The sequence below is a fragment of the Hippichthys cyanospilos genome, chromosome 9 (assembly GCF_059441005.1).
Source record: "Hippichthys cyanospilos isolate Australia breed blue-spotted pipefish chromosome 9, RoL_Hcya_1.0, whole genome shotgun sequence".
In the NCBI taxonomy this organism is placed as follows: Eukaryota; Metazoa; Chordata; class Actinopteri; order Syngnathiformes; family Syngnathidae; genus Hippichthys; species Hippichthys cyanospilos.
In genome coordinates this window covers 5,239,159-5,257,225 of record NC_142377.1, presented here as the reverse complement: position 1 = coordinate 5,257,225, position 18,067 = coordinate 5,239,159, and the positions used below count along the sequence as shown (strand labels likewise).

At 40.7% G+C, this 18,067-nt stretch overlaps 1 protein-coding gene across 1 annotated transcript; it reads right to left on the bottom strand.

Annotated features, from left to right (window-relative positions):
- Window positions 1–3,123: 3,123 nt before the first annotated feature.
- Window positions 3,124–5,848, bottom strand: LOC148418600 (potassium voltage-gated channel subfamily A member 2). Its single transcript, XM_088423281.1, has 2 exons — window positions 5,685–5,848; window positions 3,124–4,999 (listed from the first exon to the last, which is right to left on the bottom strand). The coding sequence occupies exon 2, from the start codon at window positions 4,896–4,898 to the stop codon at window positions 3,402–3,404; it is 1,497 nt and encodes a 498-aa protein (XP_088279407.1). The 5' UTR covers window positions 4,899–4,999; window positions 5,685–5,848; the 3' UTR covers window positions 3,124–3,401.
- Between the last annotated feature and the right edge of the window lie 12,219 nt (window positions 5,849–18,067).

The following is an 18,067-nucleotide window of genomic DNA, read 5'->3' as shown; positions in this document are numbered from 1 at the left end:
GTCAATGTACCACTGCATAAAATAATTGTGACAAATTGTAGCAGTTTACTGGCAAAAATGCCGTTTTGGGGTGCTTGACCCATAAATTTGCCAACACTACTTTATTTTTAAATCTATTTTATTCATTTATTTTTTTTAACGGATTAACACAAAAGACCACCCTCACCCCAAGAATTAAAGCCAAATACTAAAAAGTAAACTATGTATATATATATATATATATATATATATATATATATATATATATATATATATATATATATATATATATATATATATATATATATATATATATGTAGCTGACCTAAAAAAATCCATTAAGGCATGCCTTACTAAATTCCCAATGAGAACATAGTTTTCACACGTTTTCACAAATGCACACACATAGTGAGTGCTTTTTTGTTGATTAAAAAGCAAAACATTGCGAAAGAACAGAAAAGACATGATCATTTTCTTTGAAAATGTATCTTTGAGACACGAGAGTGGGCTTAATTCATTTTTGTCATTTTTAAGTTCTGTGCAGAAATGAATGGGGAAATGTTGTTCCTGCCTGGCTCTCGGTGTCTCATTTCAGTGGACTTTTCCTATGTTGAGGGGCAGCGTGAGAGAAGTGGACGTGGGCGGGCGGGCGGTGCATTGGCAGCGGTGGCGTGACACGTGTTGTTACTGTTGCATGTCGGAAGCCTAAAAATAGATGCGGGTGCCTCAACGTGGAGAGTTCATTGAAACTGCCGCATGCTACAAACAGACAAATGTCCCTCCCACCTCTTACTCTTCCACAAGTCGACATCCCTCGGACAAATGTCAAACCTGGGGCTCAGGAGGGGCAACTAAGTTCTGCTACACAGCTACTGATCATCACCACCAGGATTAGCTTTATAACTGGCTGTTTGGATGGATGGATGGATGGATGGATGGATGGATGGATGGATAGACGGTTAGGGAATGCATTATGTCAATTGGATGTCCCCACTGTGATAGCAAAAAAAAAAACAACTTTTTTGTTTAATCAGTTGCAACACTGGCAGCTATCATTAGCTATACAACATTCTGGAATAAAAAAAAATATTTACTCCCAATGCCAATCTTTCAAGACAAGCCAGGCATTCTTGCTAATTAAACGCCAATTGACAGCTCTGTGGTATTATTTTGTTTTAAATATATCGCCCCGAGGTATGCTGGGAAACGGCTTGTGGCGTGTAGGAGTGTGTTTCTTTGGCACTCACTATTAAACATTAGCTTCATTATGGCAACAATCTGTATCAAAAGTCTCTGGTGGTATTGTACTATATATGCATTCTGATGGTATATAAAATTCATACCTACATGATTATAAATACATATTCAGTCATATTTTTAACTTTAGTGAGTTTCTATTTGAAGTGTAAAGTCATGCTTCTAGGGATGAACTCGATATCATGCAAGACTAGGAGAGATTTGTTTACATCTATTCTTCATTAAAATTGCTATGGTAACGGCGGCATCCTAAACAATTAAGTAACATCCATGACTGCGATGTGCTTTTTACGGCAACCTGGTAAAGGTGTTGAGGTGAAAGGTCAGGGTTTGGTAGTGTGTTTTTGTGTTTTCCCTGGGGAAAAAAAAGGCAGGGCATACACTGCGTCAAAAAAGCCTGTTCATAGGTTTTGTCAATTTCAAATCGATTTCTACAGCAACAGTCAATTGCTCCATGACTTGGTGTATGCGCAGCTTTATTCACTGTTTTTTTTTTTTTTTTTTTAGCTTGCAGGGGGCAACCTCAGCACCAAGCAGATACTATGCAGCAGAGTGCCCAACCTTTTTTTCCCCAAGATCTACTTTTTCAGCATCCAACGCCCCACTATCTACCTATCCAGTTTATTTTTTTTTAGACGTGCTACAAGACATACGGGACAATGCGCTGCCTGTCAAGCCACTGCATCGTAGTGAAGGCCGCGTGTGCCCTGCAATTGACTGACAACCAGCTCATGGTGTCCCCCGCTTACTGCCTGAAGTCAGCTGGATTAGGCACCAGCAAGTCTGCGACCCTTGTGAGGATAAGCATTTTTTTTCTGCTTGTTGTAATAAATCAACCATAAAACAGCTCGATATACTTATATAGAGATAGCGATATAGAGATATACTTGCCAAGAGGCGGCATAGCGATGCTGTCAGTTGTTTCATTGATTTGCTATAGAGACTATGATAAATCTGAATATGTTTCGTATATTTCCAGAAACAATACTGATGAGTCTGTCAGTATGGCAGTGGCATGTTGTTTTGGCAAATATCTTAAGCTGTTTTAGGCTTGCTTTAAAACAACCAGCGAACCAACAAACCATGTTTGGATGCAGTTTTCATTGATAAACCTTATACAGTACTACTGTAGGTAAGTGTGCTGCAGGTACACTTCAAAGTACATATTTGTATGAAACATGTTTAGGCCTTGAATGTTAAACAATTCCTTAAAAAATATTGGAATGGCAGTAACCGTGCCTTCTTATGCCAGTGATCTTTATACGTCTTCTCTCACTTATTGTGTACGCACTGTTCTTAACCTCGAAAGGTTGCATACCATACTGTTGTAAACTGGGGGCCCCCGAAGCAGACTGAGAGTCCCTAACTACAGGCTAGGTTTTAACGTTCTGCGTATAAAAAAAGCGTCCTAACAAAACCCACAACGAAACATTCAATTTGTCCTCAAAGCTTTGCGATATAAGACTAGTTTGGTTGATATATGTTGGGGAAAGTGTCTTGAAGACAGTTTGCCCCATACTAACACGTTGTGTAAGAGCAAAGCAGCGAGGCATCAAGGCCATTCTTCAGATACTGACTACTAAGGCGTCCCACCACAAGCATATATCATGCCAATGGCCGTCAGTCATCCTTGCAAAAAACTAGCGGTGAGATTTAAACCTGGGAATGGACCCACATCATGAGTATGTTATATATATATATATATATATATATATATATATATATATATATATATATATATATATATATATATATATATATATATAATATATATATATATATATATATATATATACATATATATATATATATATATATATATATATATATATATATATATATATATATATATACATATATATATATATTTTTTTTTTTTACAATGGCAACACCATGTATTTTGTGCCTAAAGCAGAGCAGTACACCCTGGAAAAAGAGGAATCAAGCGACTTTACTGTGTTACCTAACTTTTCGAATGCTATTTTTTTTCACATTGCCTCTTTTTGGTTAGCATTAGTGTGACGTTTGAGATTTGTTTCCTTCTCAGAAACCATGCAAATGCAGAAAAATACAGCTTTGTCTGAGAGTGATAAGGGCAGGTGTGAAGCATGGCGTGAAAAGCATCTCATTCCTGAATTCTATTGCCTTTTTTTACCCAGTGATCTCTATACGTCTGTAAGCATCTTGGTGATGTTGACGTAGTTTGTGTTGGCCAGTGTGCAGTTGGCCGTCTTGACATTCTCCCTGCGGAAGTCCTCGTTGCTGTTGTTGACGGCCTCCTGGATCTCCATGTAGTCCGACTTGCTGATCGTTGATCCACTGTGACTCTTCTTCAGCTCCTCGCCAGACTCACTCTTGGGCGCGTTGACCTGGAGATACTGCGCCTGCTCCTCCCCTTCCGTCTCCCGGTGGTAGAAGTAGTTGAAGTTGGACACAATAACGGGCACAGGCAAGGCAATGGTCAGCACGCCAGCAATGGCGCACAAGGACCCAACAATCTTGCCCCCGATGGTGGTGGGCACCATATCGCCGTAGCCCACCGTGGTCATTGATACCACCGCCCACCAGAAGGCATCCGGGATGCTCTCAAACTGGGACTGCCGCTCATCAGCCTCTGCGAAGTACACCGCGCTAGAGAAGAGGATGACACCAATGAAGAGGAAGAAGATTAGCAGTCCCAGCTCTCTCATGCTGGCCTTGAGGGTTTGGCCCAGGATCTGGAGTCCCTTGGAGTGGCGTGAGAGCTTAAAAATTCGGAACACTCGCACAAGTCTGATCACCCTGAGGATTGCTAAAGACATTGCCTGCTGTCCGGCTTGACCGTCGTCTGGACTGTCTGCCAGCTCAGTGCCGAGCGTGATGAAATATGGGATGATGGCCACAATGTCAATGATGTTCATGAGGTTGCCAAAGAATCCTGCTTTGCTGGGGCAGGCAAAGAAGCGCACCAGAAACTCAAAGGAGAACCATATGATGCACAGCGTCTCCAGGATGAAGAAAGGGTCAGTGAAGTAGGTGGAGGTGTACTTGATGACTGTGGTGTTGGTTTCAGGGGAAAAGATCTCGGCGTGGGACTTGTGCATGTCTTCCTCGTCATTGCGGAAGATGGGGAGCGTCTCCAGGCAGAAACTGACGATAGATATGAGGATGACCATGACGGAGATGATGGCGATAATCCGAGCTGGACCCGAACTCTCCGGGTATTCAAACAGCAGCCACACTTGTCTCTGAAACTCGTTGTCGGGGAGGGGGCGTTCCTCCTCCTTGATGAAGCCCTCGTCCTCTCGGAAAATCTCTATGGCTTCGTCGCCCAGCTCGTAGAACCGGATCTCCTCGGAGAAAATGTCCAGCGTGACGTTCACCGGCCTCCGTAGTCGCCCGCCCGACTGGTAATAATATAAAATGGCATCAAAACTCGGTCTGTTCCGGTCGAAAAAATACTCGTTGCGCAGCGGGTCGAAGTAGCGCATTCTCTTTTTTGGGTCCCCCAGCAGTGTCTCCGGGAACTGCGATAGGGTCTTGAGCTGGGTCTCAAAACGCAGGCCAGAGATGTTGATGACTACTCGTTCGCAGCACTCGTGGTCTGCCTCGGGGTCGTAGTCTAGCGGGTGGCCAGGGTGCGCCGCCGCCTCGTCGGACGGGTCGCCCGTGGCGACCGTCATCGTGGCGGAGAAAGGCAGCTGGGCAAGGACTGCGCCCTTCGTGGGGAATGCGGTAGTGCGTTAGGGTGCGGAGTATCGTCCGGGCGTCTCTTAAGGCGGGACTGCATGTAGGACAGTCACACAAGTAGGTCAGGTAAACTTGAGACAAGCAACACTTGATACTTCCTTAACTTGCACCTTTATTAAGGAATCACCTCAAACTTGCTAGAGTGCAATTAATACACCACCCGGCTGTGTGCCTTGCATGTCAATTGCTTTGTTGCAGGCAGAGCCAGTGCAGCAGCTCGTAAATTAGGACTCCCGATCTGCTGCATTGGGGCAATTTCAAACTAAAACCACCAGCTCCTGCTTTTTTTTTTTTCCCCGTCCTTCTCACAGTGAAGCCATGCATGAACGTGACAATGCAGCCGGCACTATGAGCCAAGCATGCAGTGTCCTGCTGACAACATCACTGCAGTCTAACTAACACACACATGCACGCACGCACACACACCGAAATGGTACCGGCTGCTTCTAAATCAAGTTTGCGTCAAACACACAGCAGATAATAGACGTTCTTTAAGGGGGAGGATTTACGACACTCTGCACGGCCGTGTTTGAAATATTCAAAAACACATGTGAATAATTGAAGAGAAGAAGGAAACAGCAGTCAAGGGAAGAAAAATGTGTTCTCTGCATTGCATGGATGATGAGTGGGAGGAGTGTCACTGATATTTTTAAAGAGAAGCTTGCACCAACTGAAAAACACATGGAAAAAATGTAAACATGTATGCATAATGTACATACCTGCAGACATCTTAGTGGACTCTGCTGCTGCTGCTGCTGTTGGTAGACAACTGGCGCTCCTGTCTTAAAATAAAAAACGGTTTCAATCTATTAAATGATAAGAGCTCAGCGTCGTTACAGTGCATCTCCACTGTGGGAGTGCTGGCGATCACCTCATGCTGACTGCTTCTCCATCTGCTGCTGCTGCTGTTGCATCCTTGCCGTGTTCACCGGCCGAAGGCGACGGTGCGCGGGCGGGTGTGTCCTCGCATCCCCCTCCTCCTCCTATTCCTCCTCCTCCTTTTCCTCCTCCACGACTCTTGTGATGTTGGCTGATGGTGATGGTGATGGGGTTAATAATGGAATGATTAGACTCAAGAAAACAGACATCATCGTGGAGCAAGAAAAAAAGGTGCTGAAATAAACACAAATGGTGCACAAAGGTAAACAATCATGACCGGTTGATGCAAGAGGGGCCGTTTTTCCATAATTACTGTAGTTTTGACGTTTGGTGGAGTGTGAAGCAATATAGATGACGCTATCAAATGTGACAAGAGACTCTTAATTTTTTCATGCATATGAATGTGCAAATGATTTGTGTGTGATAAAGAGTGATAAAGAGAAAACACTCAGTTATAGCATAAACCAGTGGAAACCCCCCTTTCCTTCCTCTCTGCAACGGGTGATTTAAAGTTAAAAATATGGACTTAGCAAGTCTCTCTCTCTCTCTCTCTTTTTCTCTCTCTCTCTATATATATATTTTCTCTCCCTATATACAGGGTGTTCCAAAATGTCTGACCCCTTTATGTAGGCCGATAATTTTGACATTTTTCGTTGGAATGACTTCAAATTTTCACAGCTTGTGTAGAAACGTTTCATGTTTTTGTGTGCAATGTTTGGCAGTTCTATTTTTTCAGGTTAATTATTGCCGTTTACTTCCAAAGAAAAGTCATTTTGCGAGTATGCTCGGACTCAGTCACTGAGTCTTCTTCACAAATTTTGCAAAGAGGGTTAGGGTTAGGGGTTAGGGCACCAACTAAAAAACAAATTAGGACTTGGCACCATGCATTTCAAGAAAAGGGCTGCTTATGCGTACCTAAATCGCCAGGACGGCCATCAACGTGTGAAGAGTCACAGACGGCGCTCATATGGAACATTTATGAAAATCTGTCATAGAACCAACAAATTAAATTATTTAGTTAACCCATAAAACTTAACTTCAACATATAGTGCATTTAGTTTCATTAGGATCCATTAAGTAGTTTCCGAGATATGGGCATTTAGATTGGAGTCAACCATTTTGGAATATGTATATATATATATATATATATATATATATATATATATATATATATATATATATATATATATATATATATAGAGAGAGAGAGAGAGAGAGAGAGAGAGAGAGAGAGAGAGAGATAGATAGATAGATAGATAGATAGATAGATAGATAGATAGATAGACAGACAGACAGACAGACAGACAGACAGACAGACAGACAGATAGAGAATTATCCAACATGTTCTGTTTTTCGTGTCACATCCATTTTGTCACGCTCCCTCCGGTGTTGTAGTTTTAGGTTAGAGTTTTTAGCCAATTAGAATTCAGCTTATTTGAGTCGCCAGGCTGTCTGAAATCAACAGTTGCAATCAAATGTACCGGGCTTCTGTGCAGTACGCAAAGAGATATCTTAAGGGGGCCATATAGTTAATAGACTGTTGCAATAGCCAATTGAGTCATAAAGTGGTCATCTCAAAGCCTCATGTTGAACGTGACGTGATTGGATACTCATTGCTGTGTTGATATTTTATGTTTAACCTTGAAAAATTGAAGTCGTTAAATAAAATTATTAAAAAAAAACAAAAAAAACATGTTATTCAACCAAGCTTCACCATGTTGCTTGGCATAGCGTACAAAATCAAATCCACTCATTTATTTTAACCCCCATCTGTCCCAAACACAGATGAAACAGAGAGCCGCACTTTTGGAGCAAGGGGGAGAGCAGTTCCTTGGGTACTGTGTTGAGACTTTAAATTATCTTTTATTGACCATGAGATTTCAGAAACCTGGACTTTGTGTGACCTGATTTGACTGTTGATGAGCTCAGGGTGTAGTTTTTTTCTTCTTTTTTTTGTTTTTGCTGATGAGCAAACTTGCTGAGCTGCGGCCTTTCTGTGTGGAGAGTTTGCACATTCTCAGCGCCTTCAAGTGCTCTGGTTTCCTTCCACCGTTTGTCTGTTTTGTCTGTCTGCCTGTCAGGCTATTTGTCCGAAAGGTTGCCCGCCCACCCTTCGCCTGGACCTCCATCTATCTACAATATAATGTAACTGCAAGATTCCCTGGCAACACAGCATCTATTAATAATACATCAAAAGGTGCCAAAAATAGAGCTGAAGCTCTATTGGGGCTATTTTAAGCAGACAGAACAACATGGATCAATGGCACCTCATCCTCAACATTCAGAAGTGGCGACAGCACTGTGGGCTTAACGTGACATTGCGAGAAAGGCCAAAGGTCAGCGGGAATCCTGTCACACATGAGGAGGGGCACGGGGTGTCGAGGGTGTGTTTGTTGATTTGTGAGGCTTTGCCAAGGTTAGGAATGGCAGAGTCCATCGATGCTCCGACACACGCTGATGCCTCTCACTGTCTCGATAATGGCTTTCCCAGGTTTGCCATGACAGGGCACCATTATTTATGAGTCAGGGGTGCACTGTCGTTGGCTGCCGGCCGGGCCTGGCTCACTTTGTGTTAGCTGTGGCCTCCTTTAATTAAACGCGAAGGCTCTCGCACTACTAATCGCGTCACACCAGACGACATTTGTCCTAGAACACAGCAAAGCTTGTGAAGTTTTTCGTGGTGGGCAAAATAGGGCATGCGTGCCACTTCTCTAATTGGGACCACCAAGTCAGAACTAATGCACAATATTTATGTAATTATTTATAAATGGCCCCGATTGCAGAGGTGTATACTGTATTGGGGTCACTTATTGGGTTCAGAAATAAAACCATTATTTCAATGGAGTTGTACACGGTAATTTTGGGCGATGCACATATGAGAACACATGTGGGAACACATCTCCACAAGTTACAAAACGTTGCTCTCCTCAAAGTTTGGGGAAACGCACATGACGGCAACATCACAATCAACACGCAATTGTGTGTGTGTGTAAGTGTGTGTGTGTGTCTGCTATACTATCAGTTCATACGGTGGCTACTATCTTCTTCCCCAAGAACATAATAGCCCCTTTCACACCACAGGAACTCGTCCGCATTACCCGGGTAGCTTTAGTTCTCCTTTCCCTTCACACCAAAAAACACGGGGGGGTGTTTCAGTATCAGCAGCTGCCATTACACTTTGTTTACACTGAGGCCAGTTTAATATTTTGAAATCGTGGAACGAAAGACTATTGATAGATGGATGGGTGCTCTGGAACAGACTCTACTGTGTATTGGCGGAGAAGAGGACATCCAACTCCAATTTGCTTTAACTACGAGAAAAAGCGAATCGCTGACCGGAATGCCCACCATGAGCTAGCGTGTTTGTGACGCACGGGGCTTTAAAAAAAAAATAAAAAATTAAAAACACACGGACAGAACATCGACTGAAGGTGATTTACTTCCCAGTGACCTGGATCAGAAATGTATTGTTTTGTATAGCTTTTTTTCATAAACAACATACTGAGAGACGCTGAAAGACCAGCCGAAAACGGGCATCGGCAAACAGTTTTGACAGAAGACCATCGTAGCTGAGTCCGCGGCATGCACTATCCCGAAAGCTCTGCATCTCAAAGGGGAACACAGAAATCGTTCCCACCGACGGTGCCCATCTTGCCAAGCATCCTCACCATGATGGAAGCTCCTGAAAAGAAGACACAGCCATCCCCGCCAATTGCTTTAGTGCAGATGGTCCTTTTCGTCGTGTACTTTTAGCTGGCTTCGAGTCACAAAGCACTCGCTGGAATTGGGAAAGTGTTTGCTCCAACAGCGACTCATAGTTTTGATAAATTATGTAACATGTTATTTAGTATGTATGGTGTTTTCATTTATTTACATTTGTTTTCTGTTTTGAATGGATGTGTTCTCAGTAACCACATTTGAGTTACATGAGAGAAAGAGAAGGAGCAGTGTGGCCTAGCGAGACTGACGTGAAAGAGGAAAAAAAATAAATGAGACTTGACTGCACTGCATTGGTCCTGTCATTTTATGCTATTTAGTAGGAAGACCACAGTAATAGGAATCACGGTATTACCCTTAGGGAATCCAAGAACCTTCCTCCTTCCCCTTGACAAGTTTACAGATTGCACAGCTCTAATTATGTATATGAATAGTTGCTGGGCTTTTTTGGTGTGAAAGGGACTAATGACCATCCACGGACTGTTCAATCAATCAATCAATCAAATTTTATTTGTATAGCCCTAAATCACTGAAGTCTCAAAGGGCTTCTGTTCTGTCCTGTAGTTGGGTCACTGTGTCTCCTTTTTTCTTGTGCTCTCTGCTTCCACGGACACCTTTCTCTTTCATGATTCAAACAAGGTTATACTGCTAAATAAATGCTTTGCAATACAATAAAAAGTACACATGGGATAACTTTTAAATTTACATTTGTTCTAACTGGTACTTCCATCTTTCGTGCTTGAACTAATTTGTCCTCACTGGCTTGGTATGCATCAAAGTCAGATGAATGCCGATTTACAGTGGGAACTGAATCCAACCCCTGATTGATTTAATAATAAACTGATTAGGATGTCTGCCTCAAGACTTTGGTCCACATGTGAGGCGAGAGGATAAGATTAAAATGTTCATTCTTTTGATGTTGTACTTCTCCATATGCAGGCAGCCTCATGCGTATAATCCTTATCTGGGAATTATTCTCATACTAAAACCGTTTTATCCTCATCCAGCGTGTTGTTCTCCCACCTCCACTGTATCCAGCTTACATCCCTCAACGTCAATGCACTTCACTTCCTCTCCAAAGCGTCTTCACCCAGGCTGTTTTGGGGGCATGTGAGAGGGGGCGCAGCTGGAGGGAAAGGTAAGAGGTGGAGGAGAGAAAGTAGGAATAGGACCATCAGATGGATGCCCAGTAGAATGAGACAAGAACATTGTGTCATGGAAACTCAGCGTTTGGGCTTTGTCTATCAATTTGTATTTTTCAATGTATTTTATAGTTAATACAGAATAGTGGTATAGTATAATGTCTATGCAATGACACATCATTCTCATAAAGGCTTAAGGTATTTTTCTCATTGGCCTCCCGGAATGTTGCAATTGATCCCTGTGAATGTTACCCAGCAATAAGCTTAATGGCAAACATAAAGCCAGAGCAAGAAAAATAAGTTATTTTCTCGCACTGGCACCATAATTAAATTAAATTACCTTTGATAGAACCATAATCATGTTATGTGTAGATTTGCCATAGGTGTCAAACTTCAGTCAGTCCAGTCATGCACGGTATCCGGCATGTTTTCAATGTTTCTCTCTCTAACACATCCGAGTCAAATGATTAACTCATTCGCTCAGCAGGAGCTTGAAAATGATTCCATCGTTCAAATCGATCATTTAAATCGGGTGCAATGGACAGAGAAAGACTGAAAACATGGCACCAACAAGCCAGCGACCCAACTGAGGCTAAAGAAAATGGTTTGATGGATAGATACGATGAAATCATGCGATTCATACACTTATAATATAATCATTTACCTTGGTTATTTAACATTAAAATGAGAACAAATGGTTTGTAATATAAAATTAAAAACAATTGAGTCACTTCTCAAAAACTGTCATTCAACAAATTACTGTATTTTCTGGACTATAAGCCACAGCAGCAACAATTGAGCAAAAAAAAAAAATAAACCAAAACAAAACAAAAAAAACATATTTTGCCACAGATAAGCCGGACTGCACTATAAGCCGCAGGTCATAACATTAGATATTAATGCGAAAAGGTAAAAGTTTTATTTTTTTTAAAATACATTTTTTAATTGTCTACTAACTGCAACAGCCTCTCTTTAACAGACCGAACATGGCTGTATGTTGAGTCCCAACATTATATTTAGAGAAAATTGGTGGATCGATATTACCTATATATTACCAACAGAATACTGTAGTGATAAATAGCAGTTCAAACTTGAAACCAACTTTTAGATAGCATTCTTTTTCCCATTGTTTAATTGATAGATTAATTTAGTGAATATTGCACACACTGCACATAAACAATTTATACAATCATAATATTGTAAATACAATCATATATACTGTATACGGTAAATCAAATGTACTTGTCACAAACGTTTATACAAGATATTATTCAATTAAGACTTTTTCAAAAAAAAGATTTTTAATAATATATTTTAAAACTCTTTTTGAGCACTGCCATTGATATACATCTTTTCAGTTCTATTGCATAGTTGTTCCATAAACTGACTCCTTGAGCAGATACACATATTTGCTTGACCAGTGGAAAAAACCAGCAGATAAGCCACACCGGACTATAAGCCGCAGGGCTCAAATCATGAGGAAAAAGCTGCGGCTTATTGTCCGAAAAATAAAGTAACCTAAAATGGACAAAAGCATCTACACACTTGCCAATTGTAAATACAGCAAGTCAAACTAGAAGAACATTTTCTTTTAATTTCAGAGCTACCTGTATACCACTGGACTGCATGAAAAGATGAACATGTCTATTCAAAAAATATATTTTCAAAAATGCATGCCTCGGGAGGCAGGTGACTCAGTGTCACAGAAGCAGGGATCCCCTAATAATGTTGCCTGCGTCAATATGTGTGCGCGTGTGTGTGTTTGTGTATATGTGTGTGTGTGTGTGTGTGTGCGTGTGTGTGTGTGTGTGTGTGTGCGTGTGTGTGTGTGTGTGCGTGTGTGTGTGTGTGTGTGTGTGTGTGTGTGAGTCTGTGTGTGTGCCAGTACTGTGTGAAATTCAAGTCAAGTTAAGCGTTTCCTTTGGGAACACTGCATTATATTACAGCAAGGTCACATTTGAAATAAGACTCCCTTCCGTGTGAGGTACGGAAAGGTCCTGGAAAGATGATGATGATGATTATTATAAGGTTGATTGAGCATTGAAACGGCATGATTTAGCATTTTGAAAAAGCAGTCGGGTGTTGCAAGCGGGAGAGAAAGTGCTGCAGTGTGTGCTGCATGCAGCAGAGACGTCCTCTACATTGTGGGACGTGAGGGATTACAGCCACTGAGTCACTGTGATGATGTGATGCCTGGCTTTTTGGTTGTGCGGGGAACCAGAAGAATAGGTAACAACTTTTTAAAGTTAAAATTGGAAGTGGTTAACTTGACTTGTCATAGTCAAAATGATCAGAACTGAAATAATCTTTACCCATTGAAATGAATGGAAACGCCATTAATCCGTCAAGCCTATTTGCACCAACTGGTGTGTGCGTACCTTGGACACCAGGGAGCAGTGTAAATCAAAATACAGACAGGCATGAAGACATGAAGAAGAAAGAAGAAAGCTTGGTCCTTCGACGTAAACAATATAGTAGTAGATATTTTTTTTTCTTACTACACACACAAACACGGACAATATATATATATATATATATATATATATATATATATATATATATATATATATATATATATATATATATATATATATATATATTTATATTTATATAATTTTATATTAATTATTATTATTATATAATATTTATATAAACCTATGTTAAATAGCTAATGTGTGTAAAACCCCAAATAAAAACATCAAAATTGTACATACATATTAAAAATTGTTACTAAAATAGTATAGCATGGAAGATGTGTAGGAGAGTATTTTCGTATTACACAGGCAAAAAGCAATCACAAGGAGACATCTTGGAGGGCAGCCACGGGCAAATAGCTAATGAGGGTGAGGCAGATCCCGAATATCAGCTGAACGACAGGAATAAGATCCAGGCATACACCTCTGCCTTGCCAGTAATCAGATCCTCCTGCTGGTATAATTCCCTGGTCCCTGGAGGAGATGCAAGACAGGAAAGCTCCAATGCATGGATGACTAAAGTCCAGCACCCTGAGGCTATACACAAAGAGGAAAGCGAGGGGCCGTGGACTTTCAAGCGTCTAGGGCGCCATCCAGGAGGAAACGACAGGGCTCCAAGACAATCAAGATGGACTATCATGGAAGGACCAGATCCCTCCATGGCATGTACCAACGTGAAAATGGAGGTGATGGCTGACCGAGAAAACAGACAGTACCAGGAGCGGGAAAAGACTGGACTGAAAGACAGCAGGGAGGCACTAATCATGGTGGCACAAGAATAGGCCCTGATTACAAGGATCAATAGAGCAGAGGTTCTCAAACTTTTTGGAGTCAGGGACCCCTTTTTAGAAAGCAAATTTTCCAAGGATGCCCATTGCAAATGTTTGCAGAAACAAAACAAAACAAGAAAAAAAAAACATTTAAGCCAGACAAAAGCGCCCTTTTTCATTAACCAACAGATTCAACGAGTATATTTGTTACTTTTCAGCTTTAATAAAAAAAATAAAAAAAAAGGCAAATTTCGTGCCTGGGTCAATTCCCACCGAACAGGTTACTGCCAATTATTGAATCAAAAACAGCATTATAAAATAAAATACCACTTTAGCTTTGCTGGTTTCATCCCCTTGTTAGCGAGCGATTATAGACACCAAAACACATTTGGAAAAATTTCAAAATGGTTACATTTATTTATTTATTTATTTATTTTAATAACACACGGACCTCTGCAGTCAGCCCACAGACCCCCAGGGGTTTGTGGACCCCATTTTGAGAATCACTGCAATCGAGAATACTACTTGAGTCTGATTTGCAAGATAGTTTACCAAAAGCAGACAGTCTTTTTTACGGTACTTATTTATTAGATTTATTTACATTTGATTTGTAAGAACACCCCACCCCCCCCCAAAAAAAAAAAAAACAAACAAAAAAAAAACCAGCCTGTGGACAACTGCGACTCTTTGAAATGACTCATACATGGTATAGATATTATAAAGTACCGTGAAACAAAAAAGTAGTGTAAAAAATATATTGAAATAGGTACATTGTCATTTCTCAGGAAATTGCAGTACCAAAATATTATGTGAGAACCTGTTGTACAAATGAAAAAGATGAATACTTCACATTACTTTTATGGAAAACAAGATATGAAAATAAACCTTTTCACTTGAGCAGCTAAATTGAGTGAATTGGCATGAATCATGTGCTAGGTTGTTCATCTGTGCAATTGCAAGCATATCGGGACCATTATCGGTCACAATTGTAACATATAATTTATTATAGACAGCATTTTCATTCATTTTATTTTGTTTGTGAGTAATATGTGTTTGTGTATTAATTTGTTGTTTCATTTGGTTTTGTTTTGTGTGTTGATTGCTTTCTGTTCTGTGTGAATATTTGTTCCTTGTTAACACATTAAATTCATGTGTGTGAGAGAGAAAGAAAAGTGAAAAGCCGCTTTTAATTCTTAATAATACCAAGATCCGCTATTGTCGCTCCATTATTTGGCAGCAGAGTAAAATGTTGATTTCACATTTGTGGCCGTTTAACTTTTGTAATATTCATTTATGTAATCTTACAACGCTCTAACTTTTAACCCCTCTAGGGGTTAAAAAAGAAAAATAATGTAAAATTACATCTTTGGCATTAAATGAGTGAGTGAAAAAAAATATTTGTGTTAAATCCATTTGGTTTGATATAAAATTGTGAAAGTTTTCATGACTCTTCAATAAAGCAATTAATTCAAGCAGTTTAACATATTTTTAAAAATGTAATCATTTTAAAATTTGTCAAATACAGCCACGCTATCCACGTCATCATCAAAGAGCTTGATTAATGGATTTGTCAATAATTATGATGGGGATTTTGTTTGTTTGTTTGGTTTCCACAAACATTTGCATAGAGATCCTTGGAACATGTGCTTCCTAAAATGGTTTTGTGTGCTTAACAGGTAAGCGTGAAACAGAAGATTATCGTATTAACTATACCATATAAGCATATTTTATTGGAAATGACTCCTTATCTGTAATAACATTTAGAACTTCCAGTTTGTCATAAGGGTTAATCATATTGACATCCAGTCCAAACTCAGAAAACAGATGAGCCATGTTTGGTTATTTTTTTAAGCCCTAGCCAACTGTGATGTTATTGTCATGTCGACAGCAAGTGACAGAATGGCCGCCCCTTGAGTAAAAACGGGTCGATTTTGCTCCATAAATTTATCCTCGAAGAAAGCAACTTTAATCAGGATGCCTTGGTCAGAAAAGTGTGGCCACATGCAACATTCGTGCAAAGATTTTTTTTTTTTTTTTTTTTACTTGACTTCCCAAACTTGTACCCACATATCACCCACCAAATGCTGTAAAAGTGGCGCCTGGCAGTGTATTCTCCTATGATAACATATATACGCCCCGGGGCCACGCTTGAACTTCACTTGAAGCGCATTCATAACAAACCAAAGGAGGAAGAAGCGGAGTGTGCATTTGAAGCAATTATTCACAGCTCTCAGCGTTTTGTCATTCCTTGTCCGCCTATGATATTTCCTCAGTGTGCTCTAAAACGGTGACTTGCTGCTTGCGGGAAACAGCAGGAAGCAAGGTTCCTGCCATTCACGAATCCATCCGTCTGCTCTGTGGCGTGTGTGTAATTCCACTCTAGGGGCCATTCATAAAGTTCACTGGTCTTCACGGAGATGTGGGCTCCGGGCCTCCACTCAGACAAAAGTCCTGCATGAGAGCATGTGAGAAAGGAAGCAGCGTCTCCTCAGAAAGAAATCTTGGTGAGTCGAGTGAGTATACCAATAAGTGCATTTAGTCGTGCCACAGATACAACACTAATATGGCTCAGATTACTCAGAGATCTTTGCTAAACTTGGTTGGCTAGCTTGGTCTTGGTAATGAGACGAATCAGACTAAAAACTATCTCCATATTGGTCCTTTGGCATCAATATTTGAAATGATTGAAATGATTATCTATCTAGTACTTAGTATATATGTTTTAGTGTCACTCATTATATAACCAATGTTATTCTTAATTTAAACATGAGTGGTATTTTAACATTTGTTCATCTTTTGTTAATCATTTAATTTCGGTTTCAAGCATTATCAATATATGATCACAATATTTTACTTATTCAGGTTTACATATTGTAAAGCTAAGGCTATCTGTCACACTTTTATGAGGCAGCGCCATGTGACCTGTCCCTGAACCATCCAACAAACACTTGGACTCCTTCCATTCCTGACAAACATCTCCAGGGATCTGGTCTCCTGGACAACCAAAGCGAAGGCACAATGGGGGTAACAAACTACGATAATACTACTGATTTTATTTACACAGTTTTTCATTCGCACTGCCACACCTCTCTCTCTAATATAATAAATATCCCAACTATTCAACTACTCCAAACACATGCAAAGCAAGTGTATGGTACATAATAAAATGTCCTTAGATGTGATTGGGTGCGTGAATGGTTTTTGGTCTTTGTGTGCCCCAATTGGCTGGGAACCAGTTCAGGAAGTCCCTCGCCTAGTGCCCGAAGCCAGCTGGGATAGGCACCAGCAAGCTTGCATCCCTTTTGAGGATAACCGGCTCTAGACGAGTTCACGTGTGTGCGTTGGCACACTTAGAGTAGTCCCACCTAATGCTGCTTCGTCCAACGTTTGACAGCGGAGGATGCCCACTTCGGACACAAATGATGCATGCAGGCCCAGCACCTCCATGGGCACTAAATTTATGTTTCCACGGTTGGTATCAACTCCCCTCTTTGCTACCAAACTCTACTCTCTTTGGCTCTACACCAAAGAACATTCCATCTCCATCTCGACTCCCGAAGTTACAGCAACATAACGAACGTGCACTGCAGACAATGACAATGAATATATTATTGTACCTGGTGTTTGGTTTTTAGTTCTTTTGCAATATTGCATCAACCACAGGACGATATTCACTTTGAGTCCATCCAAAGAAGGTTTGGAAGTCATTTTTTTTCCACTATTGATTGTTTGTCATGAATGGTGACTGTTTTTCCTGGGTGGTTTTTGCTCTGCAGCAAATTCCAATCTGTATTGGACCAATGAATGGCTCCCAAAGTATTTGCATCACAAGTTGGAACCGGGTTACTTTTTTGGAACCACAAATCAGTAGGGACCAAAAGGAATGGACACAAAAGAGTAAAGTAGAGTAGAGTAGATTTCGCAGTAGAACCTGGGATTTTGTTGAGTAGAGTAGATAACATCGGTAAAAATGAGGATTTAGTCCCAGTTTTAGTCCTCCCAGAGCTGGGGAGGAAGGCAAATTTTCATACATAATTGGCGTGCGCAGACCCGTCACCTCCGGGCAAACGTAGTCCCAGTACACCACTGTTGTCTCCCTGAGCTCCATGCCAGGGGAGGA

Coding starts and splice junctions, on each gene's coding strand:
- LOC148418600 (XM_088423281.1), bottom strand. CDS start 4,898: ATGACGGTCGCCACGGGCGACCCGTCCGACGAGGCGGCGGCGCACCCT.